Here is a 17,488-nt window from a genome sequence, read left to right on the forward strand (position 1 = left end):
CATGAAGACTAGCTGTGTCTCTTGATTTAATATTATACATGCAACTTTTCTCTTTACACAGAGTTGTGATATGTTCAACTAGTTTAAAATATTTGAATTGGAAAACTCCATTTGCACCCTACCCTTATTTGTTCTTACTTGACTACGTGCACATCACATGAGAGTTGGCACTACCAGGATTATAAAACCAAAGGCTTCCACTAGAAGGATTAGAAGGAAGTTTTATTCAGAGTGTATTAGTGTTGGAATAAACCAAATCCAAGAACCAAAGAGAATTTACTTTGAGTCCTTCAGGGCTTCCATTACCCTTTAAATACCTCTAATAAAAATGCAGATTGTATTAGATTAATTCAGAGAAGCTCTTCTTGATATAAAAAGCTATGGCTTGTGTTGACAAGCTCATACTAAATAAAAGAAAGCTATGTAATGTTTTTGTCAGATATAGAAAAATAATTTTAAGATAGTTCTGATGCTCATGTGTTATTATAATTGGTTAACATATTAATGAAAGCATCGCTTGGAAGTGTTTCTCATTTATATGGAGTTAGTTGGGATGCCTGGGTTGTTCAGTCGGTTAAGCGTCTGCCTTTGGCTCAGGTCATGATCCCAGAGTCCTAGGATCAAGTCCCATGTCAGGCTCCTTGCTCAGCAAGGAACCTGCTTCTCCCTCTGCCTGCTGCTCCCCCTGCTTGTGCTTTCTCTCTCTGGCAAATAAATAAATAAAATCATTAAAAAAATATGGAGTTAGTTACATTTAACAAAAAAAAAATATTCAAAAACTATGTAAAATAGAATCTTTTTTAAAGATTTATTTGAGAGAGAGGAAAAGACAGAAAGAGTAGGGGCAGGGGCAGAGAGAGAGGGAGAAAATCGCAGGCAGACTCCCTGCTGAGCGCAGAGCTCGACAAAGGGCTCAATCTCACAACCCTGATTATCATAACCTGAGCTGAAACCAAGAGTCGAATGCCCCTTAAGTCTTTTTTTTTTTTTTTTAACTGCAGAAGTTTTGTACCTCTAAGTACAACTTCTTTTGTTTATGTCTGTTGAGTTGAACAAAATCGGTGGCCCCTAGGAAGAATGAAACGTGTAATGACTGCTGTTCCTAACTCCTTTCTGCACCATTTTCTCTTTCTCAAGTTGAGGGCCTCTTTCCACCTCTACTACCCAGGTTTCCTTTCCTTTCTTTTCTTTTCTTTCTTTCTTTTTTTTTTTTTAAGATTTTATTTATTTGAGAGAGAGAGAGCAAGAGATAGTGGGGGAGAGGGGCAGAGAGAGAGGGAGAAGTAGGCTCCCTGCTGAGCAGAAAGCCCCACATGGGGCTTGATCCCAGGACCCCAAGATTATGACCTTAGCCGAAGGCAGATGCTTAAACGACTGAGCCACCTAGGTGCCCCTACCCAGGTTTTTCTTTACAAAAAAAAAAAAGCATATAAGTGAATTCATACTAGAATTATTTATTTACCAGCTACTATATACCAAGCATTCTTTTAAACTCTAGGAAAATGAGTAAACAAACAGACAATAATTCCTGCCCTCATGGGACTTAGTCTTAGAGCACAGGAGAGGATATGGTTACATAAAATCTAATACACATGTTGGGGAGAAAGAATGTCCTGTCCCCTCCAAGGTCCTTTTAGCTGGACTAAGAATCCAATTGATATGAGACAGATTAACAGGAGAAAATCAAATTTAACAGCATATGTACAGAGAACCTACACAGATAGTGAAATTCCAAAGACAGGCAAAATGAGGTGTATATATCAAACTGAACTAAGGAGAAGGGCGTAGGGCTTTGGGATTTAAGTGGAAAGGGATGCAATTCACAGGGTGATAAGAATAAGAGCAGATGTTGGGTAATTAGATGTTTGCCCAGCCATAAAGATGGGTCACTCAGACAAACTTTATCTCTGCTAATAACCCTTATTCTGGGAAAGAACTCCAGTCCAGATTCTTCTCTGTAGTTATCTGAGGAACAAAAATTTCTCTTGATCCTGTAGAGTCTCAATTGACTTCATCTCAGAATAATCTTTATGCCAAAGTGGCCCATCTTGAGGTGGCCTGCCCTAGGCCCCTACACATACAACTGGATGAAAATCAAGGGAAAATGCAATAAGTATTTTTACTTGCTTTGTCCTTTTTGTGGAATCCTATCAGGGCTCAAAACCATTCATGCTACCCCTAATTTGTAGCATGAGGAAACAAGTATTAAATAATATAAGTTAAATATTTGGTAAGATATTATATTCAAACAAATAAAAGCATGATGGAAATATGGTGTGTATGAATGTGCAATTTTAAATTGAATGACCAGGTGCCACTTTACTGTGAAGATAGGATTCATGTAGAGATCTGAAAGATGTCAATTAACCCATCATTTTAAATTTGAATTTTAAATTTGAGTTACTTAAGTAATCCAGGAATTTTAATAAATTTCAGAGCAAGTAGCAAGGTAGAAAGCTATATTTAATTAACTAATTTATTATTTTTCTCATATATTAATTAACTTTTTATTGATAATTTTTAAGACAGGACTCTGGAATCGCCTTAGTTCATGACTATCCATGGACTCAAGAAATAGGGCACATTAAGGAAAGGAGGGAGCTCAGGGGGCCAGTTAAGAAGCTACTGCAATAATACAAGTGAGAGAAAGAAACAAAATGAAGACATTGGCATTTTTCCATATTGATATTTTTCCAAAATGATCAGGTTTCTGGTCTTTTTTGTTGTTCATCCATTGTTTATGACTGCCTTCAGAATAATTCGCCAAACTTTATTTAGCATTGCAATCCCTTCCAAAAATGGCCTTTTGCTGGTTTCAATAAAACTTTATTCACAAAAATAGGTGGTGGGTCAAATTTTTCTGCAGTTAGCTGTTTGCCTACCTGGTCTACTTTATGTGATTCTGGTATTCTTAGCACAAGCCTTCCATTCTAAAAGTTATCTCAAAAGTATAAAAAACTGCTGCATTTATAGCCAAAATGTTAACATTCCAGGTAGGAAGTTTCAGGAAGAGAAAAAAAAAAAAAAAGGTTAAAAGAGCACTTGCCAAATAGAACCTTTCTATATACCTTACCCAACATCTATTAACATCTCATTGATCACTCCATTATGCAAATGACCTGAGGAATGTAGTTCTTTTTTTTTTTTTTTTTTTTTAAGATTTTTTATTTATTTGACAGGGTGAGAGAGAGAGAGAGCCCGCATGAGTGCGCGTGCATAAACAGGGGGAGCAGGAGATGGAGAAGCAAGCTCCCTGCTGAGCAGGGAGCCCTACGTCGGGCTCAATCCCAAGACCCTGGGATCATGACCTGAGCCGAAGGCCGAACTTAACCGACTGAGCCACCCAGGTGCCCAGGAATGTAGTTCTTTTTTTTTTTTTTTTTTTTTTAAAGATTTTATTTATTTGACAGAGAGAGACACAGTGAGAGAGGGAACACAAGCAGGGGGAGTGGGAGAGGGAGAAGCAGGCTTCCCGCGGAGCAGGGAGCCCGATGCGGGGCTCGATCCCAGGACCCTGGGACCATGACCTGAGCCGAAGGCAGACGCTTAACGACTGAGCCACCCAGGTGCCCCAGGAATGTAGTTCTTTAGATGGATATATTTTCATTCAATAAGATTAGAGTTCTGTTACCAAGGAAGCAAGGGAGAGTGGGTATTGTTTAGGTTTCTAGCAGTGTCTGGTGTGTTTTACCAGATTCTAATCATCCGGTGTCAGTTCCTTTATTTTTTGAAATCAGAGACTATTGGCTCCTCACAAAGTTATTTTGTGAAGATTGAATAATCTAACACGCAAATACTGTGATGAGAGTGCCATGCATACTGTAAGCTCTCAGTAAAGCTGACACGTTGTTTTAATTAGCATTATTTTCTTTTTTTGGTATCTTTTGATCTTTGTTGTATTTCTAGTGTCTGGAATGCTTTCTGGCACACAGAGGGGATAAATAAACATATTCGGAATGAATAAATGAACTTCCATTATGATCAGTTAAGATTTGGGGGTTGTAGGCAACAGAAATTGATTCTGGGCCACTTAACTCTTAATTGAAAGAATGTTATTTGCTTCTAGAAGTGACAAGATAGCTGGATAGTCAGGCTCAGACATCGACAGGCATCCAATTATTGCTGTAATCATTTAGGTACAACTATTTTCATCCCGTCCTTGAATAACTCCATTCAACATTTAAAGCCCCATGAGACACTCTCATGTGCCAAATGGTACTGAATCATCTGTCTCTCTTTGGATAGGAAAGAATAGGACACCTTGTTTTATAGTCTCATCAAAACTGCATGTAGCTGGGGGAAGCAAAGAATTAGGATGAAATCAATGAGAAGGATGAAATCAGCTGGAAGACACTGGGTGGAAAACAGAAATGTCCATCACATGTTCCCATTCCTTTTGGTTTGCGTTATTTCCACAAAGTCATGGTTGTGATTTAAGAGCATTCCCTGGGAGGAAAAAGAGACCTAGCAATTTGACCTCTGTTAACACATCAGTATCTTCACTTTTTCCAATTAAATAGCGAACTGGCATTTTGTAAAACTGAGTGCAGGGACTCTGAACGGATGAGACCGACAAGAATCTTTTTTAAAGACAAAGATGACAGGATGTGACAGTGAGGTCCTGGGGTTGATACTGAAGACCAAAAAAACAGATGCTGAAGAAAGGTTATGCACTAATGCCAAATATAGGTACTTGGCTTGAGATAATGACATCTGCATAAATAAGCTTTCCAGTCATACAATTTCATAAATTTAAGTCATTGTTGCTAAATATTTCATTTTCTATAATGATCACAATGCCAGTCTGGTTTTGAGCAATTGATTACTGTCTCTAATAAAAAGTTGAGACCAGATGGTTTTTCATTTTGTTTGCCTTTATAGATGTAGCAGTGAATGTAGGTCCATGACAACCCAGGGGTTTATTTTTAAGCATGATTCATAGTAGTTTTTCTACTATCATTATGCAAGTCTGTCAGACATTTGGAATTGCTTTAATTTGGTAAATTTTATTGGGATTTTTACAAATTGTAAAATTAAAATTATTCTCTTCATTTTATTGCTAGAAAAAAATTCCTCAATTTATATGACTCCCAGAATTCATTTGCCTGATTTCAAATATATGTGCTACTACTGAAGGCCATTCCAAACCATTGTTGGAAATCTGGTATGCTAGCCGATTGTATGTGCAGGGAGCTATAGAGCTTACTTAGCTTCCTTTAATGATTTGGTCTAGATTTTTACATAGTAATTGTTTAGGTATTACAAGATTAATAAGTTCAGATTGATAAAAACAACACCCTTGTTTGCTCTGGAAATGTGGAATTTGTAAAATAGAACAGCAAAGAAAAATCTACTTTTATGAAATAGACTTTATAAAATTTTCTTCTTTTTGTATTTTAGTCATTTATTTCTGTGATCTGGCATTAGGAAATATATATAAAAATGCCATTAAAGAGTGCATGAACAATTAAAAATTGAGTATTACACAAACTAAAATAACTTTGGAATACATTATTAAGAAATTAAAAATTCTTTTTATCTTTTATTTAAATTCAATTAACTAACATATATGTATTATTAGTTTCCGAAGTAGAGTTCAGTGATTCATCAGTCTTGTATAATACCCAGTGCTCATTACATCACATGCCCTCCTTAATGTCCATCACCCAGTTAGCCCATCTCCAGCAACCCTCAGTTTGTTTCCTATGATTAAGAGTCTCTTATGGTTTATCACCCTCTCCGATTTTGTCTTCTTTTATTTTTCCTCCCTTCCCCTATGATCCTCTGTTTTGTTTCTTAAATTTCACATATGAGTGAGATCATATGGTAATTGTCTTTCTCTGATTGACTTATTTCACTTAGCATAATACCCTCTAGTTCCATCCACGTCATTGCAAATGGCAAGATTTCATTTTTTTTTGATGGCTGAGTATATTCCATTATATATATATATATATATATATATATATATATATATATATGTGCCCCCTCTTCTTTATGCATTCATCTGTTGATAGACATCTGGGCCCTTTCCATAGTTTGACAGTTATGGACATTGCTACTATAAATTGGGGTGCAGGTGCCCCTTCAGATCACTACATTTGTATCTTTGGGGTCAATACCTACTAGTGCAATTGCTGGGTCACATGGTAGCTCTATTTTCAACTTTTTGGGGAACCTCTATACTATTGTCCAGAGTGGCTGCACCAGCTTGCATTCCCACCAACAGTGTAAGAGGGTTCCCCTTTCTCCACATCTTCGCCAACATCTGTCGTTTCCTGACTTGTTCATTTTAGCCATTCTGACTGGTGTGAGGTGGTATCTGATTGTGGTTTTGATTTGTATTTCCCTGATGCTGAGTGATGTTAAGCATTTTTTTATATGTCTGTTGGGTATTTGTATGTCTTCTCTGGAGAAATATCTTTCGTTTTCTGCCCATTTCTTGATTGGATTATTTGTTTTTTGGGTGTTGAGTTTGATAAGTTCTTTATAGATTTTGGATACTAGCCCTTTATCTGATATGTCATTTGCAAATATCTTCTCCCATTCTGTTGGTTGTCTTTTGGTTTTGTCGACTGTTTCCTTTGCTGTGCAAAAGCTTTTTATCCTGATGGAAGTTTCAATAGTTCATTTTGCCCTTGCTTCCCTTGCCTTTGGCGATGTGTCTAGGAAGAAGTTGCTCTGGCTGAGGTCAAAGAGGTAGCTACCTGTGTTCTCTAAGATTTTGATGGATTCTTGTCTCGCATTTAGGTCTTTCATCTGTTTGGGGTCTATTTTTGTGTATGGTGTAAGAAAATGGTCCAGTTTCATTCTTCTGCACATGGCTGTCCAATTTTCCCAACACCATGTGTTGAAGAGACTGTCTTTTTTCCATTGGATATTCTTTCCTGCTTTGTCAAAGATTAGTTGACCGTAGAGTTGAAGGTCCATTTCTGGGCTCTCTATTCTTTTCCACTGATCTATGTGTCTGTTTTTGTGCCAGTACCACACATCTTGATGATTACAGCTTTGTAATATAGCTTGAGGTCTGTAATTATGATACCACCAACTTTGGTTTTCAGTTTCAGTGTTCCTTTGGCTATTTGGGGTCTCTTCTTGTTCCACACCAATTTTAGGATTATTTGTTCCAGCTCCGGGGAAAACGTTGATGGTATTTTGATAGGGATTGCATTGAATGTATAGATTACTCTAGGTAGCACAGACATTTTAACAATATTTGTTCTGAAATGGAAGGAAAACTTCCAAACTCTTTCCATAAGGCCAGCATTACCTTGATCCCAAAATCAGACAGAGACCCCACCAAAAAGGAGAATTACAGATCCATATCCCTGATGAACATGGATGCAAAAATTTTCACCAAGATACTAGCCAATAGGATCCAACAGTACATTAACAGGATTATTCAGCATGACCAAGTGGGATTTATTCCTGGCTGCAAGGGTGGTTCAACATCCGCAAATCAATGTGATAGAACACAATAAAAGGAGAGAGTAGAACCATATGATCCTCTCAATAGGATCAGAAAAAGCATTTGACAAAGTATAGTATCCTTTCTTGATTAAAACTCTTCATAATGTAGGGATAGAGGGAACATACCTCAATATTATAAAAGCCATATATGAAAAGCCCACAGCAAATATCATTCTCAATGGGGAAAAACTGAGAGCTTTTCCCCTAAGGTCAGGAACATGACAGGGATGTCCACTAACACCACTGCTGTTCAACATAGTACTAGAAGTCCTAGCCCCAGCAATCAGACAACAGAAAGAAATAAAAGGCATCTGAATTGGCAAAGAAGATGTCAAACTCTCACTCTTCACAGATGACATGATACTCTATGTGGGAAAACCAAAAGACTCCACACGAAACTTGCTAGAACTCATACAGGAATTCAGCAAAGTGGCAGGATATAAAATCAATGCACAGAAATCAGCTGCATTTCTATACACTAACAATGAGAGAGAAGAAAGACATTAAGGCATCAATCCCATATATAATTGCAGCAAAAATCATAAGACACCTAGGAATAAACCTAACCAAAGCGGCAAAGGATCTGTACTCAGAAAATTATAGAACACTCATGAATGCAATTGAGGAAGACACAAATGGAAAAATGTTCCATGCTCATGGATTGGAAGAATTAATATTGTTAGAAATTAAAAATTCTTAACATTGTGTAACTTGTCAACTTTTTCTTTGTGCAATAATGCTGATCTTTTTATTTTTATGTTTCTTTTTCTGCAGGTCTTTAATAGATTATTGAAACTACAATCTTGCATCCACAGTGGTTTCATGTTGACAGATTTCATATTTTGAAAGCTTGAGATATTTTATAATGAAACATGCCATGTGGAAACTTTGAAGCATAGAATTCTGCCAAACACCTGAATAAAGAATTCCTCACCTGGTATGTAAGAGACTTCTCACTACCACCATGACAAACCAGGAGAAGTGGGCCCACCTTAGTCCCTCAGAATTTTCCCAACTTCAGAAATATGCTGAGTGTAAGTATTCATATTGGTAATATGACTTGATTTGGCATTTGTGTTAAACAAGATACTGATTATTTATAAGAACAGATTATACATCCTATTCAGCATTAAAATAGATGTAGGTATGTCTTTTGTGTTTGCAAGTAAGTCTGCTTGAGACTACCTTTTGGCATGAGAAAAAGGAAAAGGTAAAAAGCTAAACTTAAATCAAGTATAAAATCTAGAAAAAAAAAGAAACTAGGGTGTTAGATGCAAAACTAACTGAAACATTCCGGGTGTAACAGAAGTAAAGCAAAAGATAACACAGTTTGGGTGAAAGGAAATTGGTGATATTGCAACTGAGAAGGACAAACAGAAGTAAGGGGGAAAAGTGAGGGTTTGTTAGTTTCTTATATTTTCTGTTTGTTAGCGTAACATAGAAAAAGGACTGGGAGTTGGGAGTCATAGATACACTGTGGAGTTGGAATTAGAGGTTGTTAGAGAGAAGGTATCAGGACCTTAAGCCAACTTTTCAAATGTGTATATTTATACAAAAGATAAGCCATGGCAATTTCAATTTATAGTAGGCTATTTTTAAATATTAAGTTTCTTTACACATAAACAGTAAGATTTTATCTATAAAGAATTTTATTTTATTTTATTTTATTTTTTTTAAAGATTTTTATTTATTTATTTGACAGAGAGAGACACAGCGAGAGAGGGAACACAAGCAGGGGGAGTGGGAGAGGGAGAAGCAGGCTTCCCGCCAAGCAGGGAGCCCAATGTGGGGCTCGATCCCAGGACTCTGGGATCATGACCTGAGCCAAAGGCAGATGCTTAATGACTGAGCCACCCAGGAGCCCCAAGAATTTTATTTTTAACATGGATTTTCAGGAATATATCTGTTTCATGAAATGAGTTTCAACTATAAGTATGAATAACACCTGGGTCAAGGTGTTAAAGAGAAAAGGGCGTACCTAAAAAGTCGGAGGCACCAAAAAGTTGGGAAGATGATGAGTAGAGAAAAAAATAACACGTAGAGAATGTAGAAGATTGAAGAGAGTGGGGGAATAACATGGTGCCTGGAAGAAGAGAATGAAAGAAGCTTTAGAAAGAGGAAAACAACTGATAGCATGCAAGAATGGAAGATGAAAAATTGAAGCAGCTGGGATGCTTATGCAGAGAGGAGGTGTGGCATACAGGAGTAAAGGAATGGATGGAGTAAGACTGTGAAGGAGAGGCAGAGAGAAGAAGAATTTGAAATAATAAGTAATAGATATGTTGATGATAGTGAATAATATATATTTGTGGGGTACAGATAAGTCAGGAACATTAATAAACAAGTGTTTATGCATATTATCTGAAAAGGCCAACTTCACAGGTTTTCTAGAGTCTTCCTCACTTGTGGGCTGAAGTGTTCTGGGTGAGGTTGTGAGGGTGCTGCTGGGTATTTGCAATAAAGATGCAAAGGCATAAGAACATGTGTATGTTCTTAGTCAATAATAAAAATTACAACAGCTATCACTGGCGGGGGGCAGAAATTTCTGCCATCAAAATGTGTTCCTCATATTCAAAAACTGTTTTGAGCAGCTGAGAGCACAATTCATCCTCTTGTCCCATTTAGTCCAAAATGGCTGAATTCTTATTTGCATTTTTATACTTGATAATTTTGAAATTGACTAAAAATTGATTTACCTATGTTTTCCAATTTCTATATGCTCTCTACTGTTGTGTTATATCCAATAATTAAGTAAATATTTCTGAGCATTTTTTTAGGGAGAATATTCTGCTTGGCACTGAAGGAACCACAGATAAGAACAGATATGTTCAAGGATGTTTAACAAAGGCTAGAAACTAATGGATAAATGTCTCTGTATCTAGGCAGAATATTTTAAGTGCCACAAAGTTTGGGGTCCTGTAGGCCCTTAGTATGCAGTTGGAGATGGGGAAAGGGAAATCTTCATGGAAGAAGTGGGGTTTGAAATGAATCTTAAAAAGGAGGTTTAAGGTAAATGGAGAAGAAAATAATATAGATAAAAAGGAAAATTCAGCATATATTTGAAGGAGAGGAGTCATATTTAGCTATACCACAAATTAAGGGTGTAAGTACAGTTAAGGATGTAAAAATGAGATTGAATTAAAATATACAATGCTAAACTTGAGTAAAGCAGTGAGGAGTAATTGTAGGGTTTTTTTTTTTTTTAAGATTTTATTTATGTATATGACAGAGAGAGACACAGCGAGAGAGGGAACACAAGCAGAGGGAGTGGGAGAGGGAGAAGCAGGCTTCCTACGGAGAAGGGAGCCTGATGCGGGGCTCAATCCCAGGACCCTGGGATCATGACCTGCGCCAAAGGCAGACGCTTAATGACTGAGCCACCCAGGCGCCCCAACTGTAGGGTTTTAAGGGCAGAACAACAAGAACAAGGAGTTTAACTTGGCAAATACAAGGATGGTATAAGGTAAAGGAGAGAGACTAGCATCATGCCAGTGGGCTACTGGAATAGACTAAATAATGTGGATGATGAAAGATGACCAGAAAAGTGTAGATTCAGATATTATAGCATTAAGACTAACAGAGAGCTTGGGAAATAATAAAACAGAGAGAGAGAGAGAGAGAAATCGAAAATTTAGTTCCAAAGATTTGACTTAAGAATGGGAGAGTTTGGTGACATAATCCCCTAAGTAAAGAAAACACGAAGTTTGGTTTAGTTTATGTTGAATTTAGCTGGATAATTAAAATATATGTTATTGTTTATGGAAGCATTAAAATAAAATTGGTAAATTATTGCCATAATAGCTAAATTATCATTTATAATGACTTTGCTCAGATATTGATTCCATTTGAATTGATAAACAGAATTTAATACTGAAGTATTAAATATGTTATATACTGCTACTTTCATTTTATTGCCTAAAGAATATGGCATTCATTTAATTATATCATAAAAATGCTTGATTTAGTAATCAATTTGTGGAAATACCTAAAACAAGTGGTAATAAAAATTGTCATAAATGTAAAAGTTGTAACATATTGAGACAAAGATTAATGAGCATTCAATAAATTGGTAGTAAGAAGTGACACATTGAGTATAAGAACATTTTAAAATTGATTTTATGAGGACACAAATTAACTGAATAACTGAGAGTTAAAAAAAAAAAAGTAGTGCAGATTCCATGATCATTAGACTTGCTACTCTTTTTTAAATAAGTAACACAGTATGAAAAGTGCTAGACTTAATCCCGCAAGAAATTTCCTGTGTAATTAGGAGGCAAAGAATATTGTGATTAGAATGTATCCTTGTATAATAAATTGCCATTGTCAAAATATAGCTGGAAACAAACATTATTCTGAAGATTATGAAAGTAGTAAATTTTCCATGCAATTTAGTGCATGTGATCAGTTTGTCAGCAGCATTTAAGCATCAGATTTTTACATTGCAGTGCAGCATTGACAAAGTGACATTCCTCCACTAATAGAAAATGGTATATTGGATTAACTTTCTTGACTTTGTTTTGTAGCTTTCAATAAGAAGCTGTTTATATGCATTAAATTAAATTAAAAACAAGTTACTGTTTTAAGGTTAAATTTGCAGCATGCTAAGATTATATGTGCTATATATATCAAATAAGTGTTTCATATGCTTTTGGGAGATGGAGTGGGGCTGTAGAACTGTTGGTCAAGATAAAGGAATTCATGGAACCCCTACCCCAGCAAAACCAAATCGCTCAATGTGGGACCTAGATAACACTGTAAAGATCATTTCCTTGAATTATCCGATTTTGGGTTTTCTCTACTACTACCACAATACACCCTGTGTCTTATTCTGTTTGGGCTGCTATAACAAAGTACCACAGAGTGGATGACTTCTAAATAACAGATATTTATTTCTCACAGTTCTGTAGGCTGAAGTCCAAGATCAGGGTTTCAGCGTGGTCAGGTTCTATAAGGGCCCTTTTCTGGGTTACAAACTGCCACTTCTCCCTGTATCCTCATAGGATGCAAAGAGTAAGAGGAGCAGTAAGTTCCCAGGGACTATTATAAGGACACTAATCCAGTTGGGGCCCCACTCTCATGACTTCAGCTCGTTCTAATTACCTCCCAAAGACCGCTCCTAGTGGAGGCTAGTATATCAACATATGCCTTTGGTGGGGACACATTTTAGTCCATTACACCCTGCAGCTAGGAATAGTCTCTCAACTTCAAGGCTTTTCTTGTGATCATTTGGGGAAAAACAGAGTGATATTGGCACAGGACTCCTAGTTAGGCAGCTAGCACATCAGACAGCTTGTATTCAAATCCTCAGCCTCCATATTTTAGATTTCTCATTTGGGGAAAGTTACTTAACATCTCTGTGTCCCATTTTTCACACTTGTAAAATGCGGAAAAAAATCAGTATGTCAAGGGTTGTGAGTATTAAATCGAACGAGGTAATAATATATGTCAAATCATGATAGCAGTGCCTGGCAAGCTGTAAGTGACATAGCTGTTTACAATGATTGTTTTAATAAGAAGGGAGTGAGTGTGCTCTGTGGGCTGTTTGAATGTATTGCTGGTGATCAATAGGAAAGTGCCACGTTTTGGAGCATAGTCAGCGTCTTCCCCCGCTGCTATAAGACTAGATTCTTCCCACAAGGTAGAAACTTCTGGTGCTATTGGCAGCCTCGGTTCTGTGTTGTCCCCACAAATGCTTAAGGCAGCTAATGTGAAGCGTGCTGTGGTTGCCTACAGCATGCTGAGACCATGTTCCTGTTTAGGGTTTTAGGCTGAGTCACTCCACGGGAAACATTTCCATTGATATGTGGGAGAGCCGTATAATTTTCTTTCCCACTCTTTATATAAAGTCATCCAAACTGTTGTTACGAGATAGAGAGCTCTCGCTCCTGCCGTGTAGAGAATTGAGCTTATCACATTATTAGTTTGCCAGAGCTTCCTGCTGTGGTTTCACAGCATAGCAAAGGGTTAAGATACTCCAGGTCTTTTCATGGATGACAATATTGTCTTTGTAAAATCTACATGCTATTTCCAAGTGATTCATTATCTGCCCACATATTGTCACTTAGGATTAACTTTTTATTTGTTATATATAAAGTGTGTTATAGAGCATGCCAATTATTTTTGAAAAATACTGTGTTATTACCATGGGAGCACTTCCAAATTTTCATAAATTTTATGCTGTTTATAGCAGCTGGCATTGTGGAGAGGTGCAAAATTATGATGAACGTGTTCTTTTCAATAAGGACCAGTATGCCTCATGTTTGGCCCTACTGTACAGTTTCTCCTTGGAGAGAGGCACGTGGCCTGGCCTAGTGGAAAGAGCACAGGCTTGGCAGGCAGACTAATATTTGATAGTGTTGAGCCCCAGCCCCAGCACCGTTCTGTACTCTGAGTGGTGTGACCTTTATTTAGAATGTTACATGGGCTACTTGGGCCTCAGCTTTGACACCTGGAAAAGTAGAATCCACCTCAAAGTATTGTTGTAGGATTTAATGAGACAGTAAACATCATCATAACAAATAATAGATTTTTAGTGCCCTAATCTAAACAATGTACAAGTATTAGCTCATTTAATACAACACACCTCAGAGGGAGGCAAATGATCTATCTCTTCCAGGTAGATTACCCAGCACATAGCAATGGCGCAATAAATGATGAAGATCAAAACGGTAATAATTCATTTATGTTTCTTATGAAGGTCAGTATGTTAATAAATGGGTCATTAATCATGTTTCCAAAATAGGGAAAGCTGGACTCTGGGGTTTAGGTCCTCACATCTCCACCAGCCATAGCCATCTCTCAAAGGTTTTTATATACAGGACAAAGCAGAGAGGCAAAGCTGCTAACTATGGTTTTGGCCTCAAAATGTCTCTCTGGTCTCTTACGGTGGTAGATTGGACTGGATCATGTGCGAACGTCAGCAAAGCTCTACCTAAAACAGAGGCAGATTCCAGTATTCCTCCTGCATTCATTCTGCCAGTGCCTGGAACCTCCCTCACTCTTCCTTTATGAAAAGCATGGGAGGAGAAAGAGAGATGAGAAGAAAACCGTGAAACAATTGTAATAGAATTATGGTAAAGCCCTTTTCCATTTTAAGTAGCCTTACTCTCATGAGAAACTCTACCCTCTAGCATGATGATCTAATGTGTCTTTGAGATATGTTTTTTGCTTGATCCATACAAGATGGGACAAAGAGAATGGAGGGAAAGAGACTTGACCTCTTCCCCTGTGGGCATTCAATTTATTGTTAAGCAAATTTAGGTCACATATTAGCCCTCTTTCTAATTTGTCATGATGCAGTTTGCTTTTGATTTTGGCCTCTGCCCTGTATTAGACTGGCTCTATTTTGGGAGGCCAAACCATTTAATGATAATTACTTTTTTTGCGTAAGACAAAAGAATAAATGACACAGGGTCATTTGGCAGAGTGACTGGGAGCGCGTAATTTGGTATTTTATAAAATGAGGTGAGTTCTAGTGCTGTGCTCGGTCTCCTCACCCATGTCCTGGGATTGTGATGATGGTTAAATGCGAAAATGCCCGTAAATGCTCAGGACTCAATATGTTATTGTTATGACGACGATCATGATGGTGATAAATGAAGTAGTTTAATATCAGAAGAGAGCTTTTTTTAATAAAAAAATTTTAGGCCTATTCATTTATACTACTTATGTGAAAAGTCTTGACTTTGCCCTGATACTTGGTCTGAAATTGGAATCAGCAACTCTATTTTAGATAATACATGTCTCTCATTTCCGACCCTGTTTCTTCTGATTCACATTGATTAACTCAGCAGTTCCTGGCTTTGACCCAGATTTTATTTCTGGAATGTATGTTGGCTGCATAATCTCTTTTGCCTCATTTCTGGCTCTGTTTCCTATTTGTTGTACTGTTTCAGACTGATTTTCTCCTTGGTAGCTTCTCTGGGTACATATATGTCTTAAATCTTTTTTTTTCTTTAAAGATTTTATTTATTTATTTGAGAGAGAGAGAGAGAATGAGAGATAGAGAGACAGCATGAGAGGGGGGAGGGTCAGAGGGAGAAGCAGACTCCCTGCTGAGCAGGGAGCCCGATGTGGGACTCGATCCCGGAACTCCAGGATCATGACCTGAGCCAAAGGCAGGCGCTTAACCAACTGAGCCAACCAGGCCCCCATCTTAAATCTTTTAATACATGAAATTTGCAATGTAAATTAAAGTAATATCTATGAATGTCTAAATTCCAGTGTTTTAGTGTCCTAAAGACAAATCTCCAATAATTTTTTTAAACATCTATTTTTCCAACTTGTCAAACTTGCCAAAAAAAAAAAAAAAAACAGTAACTCAAAAACAGTTCTTTTAAGGCTTACGTTCAAACAAACTTTAATATTGAAGTTAGGACTTCTATGAAGTATTGGTCGAGGTGGGCCAAATTGTTACGACTGAAAAATTCACAAAATCTCAGTGGCTTAATGAAATAGGAGCTGATTTCTTGATCATATTTTATTTCCAAATCTGAGTCAGCAAATGGTTAATTTCACTTTGTCCTCGATCAAGTCCCAGTTAGATGGAACAGTCGTCAACTTCAAAAATTGGCAGATGCTAACAGACAAACAGAGAGCTTGAGAATCGGGTGTTGGCTCTTAAGCCTTCTCCCTGGCAATGATATGCTTAGATTTATTTTGCCTAAGCAATCCACATGAATACATCTAATTCCAAGTGAGTAGAGAAATGCCTTATTTTTGTCTGCCCACTGTCAGGGGAGCACTAAAATATTTGGTGAAAACTACTAATGTAGCCAGTATCACACAAATAAAATGGAACCTACCATTGACTTTGGAAACTTAATCATCTCTTTAAGCTTCTGTTTTCCTATAAAATGAGGATGATAATCCCCATCAAAAAATAACAACTATTATTTTATCACTAACATTAATATGATAAATTCATAACAAAATTTATCACTAAGAATCATGCATATTGAATTCTGTACTTCATCCTTAACTCAGTTATAAAGGTTGTTATTTGCCAAAAGTTTCCTTCATCATCGCCTTCCCCATTATAGCAAAAGTGCTATACACACACAGAGATGCGAGTACACAGACTAGAGGGACTTAATTTTACTCAGTGGTCGTTATTCAGCCAACAACAGTACTTAAAACCTTTTATTCTTTATTACGTTTGGCTTTGGTTAATACACAAATGAATATTTTGGTGCTTTCAGTCAAAGAGCCTAGTATATTCAGAGAGACAAATAATGTGGCAGATGATGATAAAGCAATTAAATACATTCTCTGAATGTTATATATACAAGACATTTTATTGAGATATAGTTAACTATAGGATTGTTTTAATTTTAGGTGTACAACATAATGATTTAAGATGTATTGCAAAATGATCACCATGATAAGTTAAGTTAACATCTGTTACCACACATAGTTACAATTTTTTTTTTTTTTTTTTTATGGTGAGAACCTTTAAGATCTACTCTCTTAGCAACTTCCAAATAACACAATATGGTATTATTAACTGTAGTCACCATACTGTACATTATGTTCCCAGGACTTACTTATAATTGGAAGTTTATACCTTTTGACCTCCTTCACTCATTTCACCAAGCCCACATACCCTACCCTTATCCTCGGGCAACCATCGGTCTGTTTTCTAGATCTGCAAGTTCAGGCTTTTTAAGATTCCACATATAAGTGAGATCATACTGCATTTGTCTTTCATGTCTGACATTTTTTCACTTAGCATAATGCCTCAAAGTCCACACATGTTGTCACAAACAGCTGGGTGTCCTTTCTCATGGCTGAATAATATCCGTGTGTGTGTGTGTGTGTGTGTGTGTGTGTGTAACACATTTTCTTTATTCATTTGTCTGTGGATACTTAGATTGTTTCTGTGTCTTGGCTATTGTAAATAATACTGTAACAAACATGGGGGTGCAAATATCTTTTTGAGTTAGGGTTTTCATTTCCTTTGGCTATAGTCCCAGAAGTGGGATTGCTAGATCATATTGTGGTTCTATGTTTAATTTTT

The 17,488-nt window shown here is 36.9% G+C and overlaps 1 protein-coding gene across 12 annotated transcripts in view; it reads left to right on the forward strand.

Annotated features, from left to right (window-relative positions):
* Window positions 1-17,488, forward strand: part of DGKB (diacylglycerol kinase beta) — a 794,581-nt gene that overhangs the window by 118,533 nt on the left and 658,560 nt on the right. For all 12 annotated transcript variants that reach the window (XM_032402009.1, XM_032402007.1, XM_032402005.1 and 9 more), the window contains one exon: window positions 8,245-8,504. In XM_032402009.1, the coding sequence (XP_032257900.1) occupies window positions 8,435-8,504 (70 nt within the window). In that variant the 5' untranslated portion in view covers window positions 8,245-8,434. The remainder of the gene's footprint in view (window positions 1-8,244; window positions 8,505-17,488) is intronic.

The sequence above is a fragment of the Phoca vitulina genome, unplaced genomic scaffold (assembly GCF_004348235.1).
Source record: "Phoca vitulina isolate PV1807 unplaced genomic scaffold, GSC_HSeal_1.0 scaffold4, whole genome shotgun sequence".
Lineage (NCBI taxonomy): Eukaryota > Metazoa > Chordata > Mammalia > Carnivora > Phocidae > Phoca > Phoca vitulina.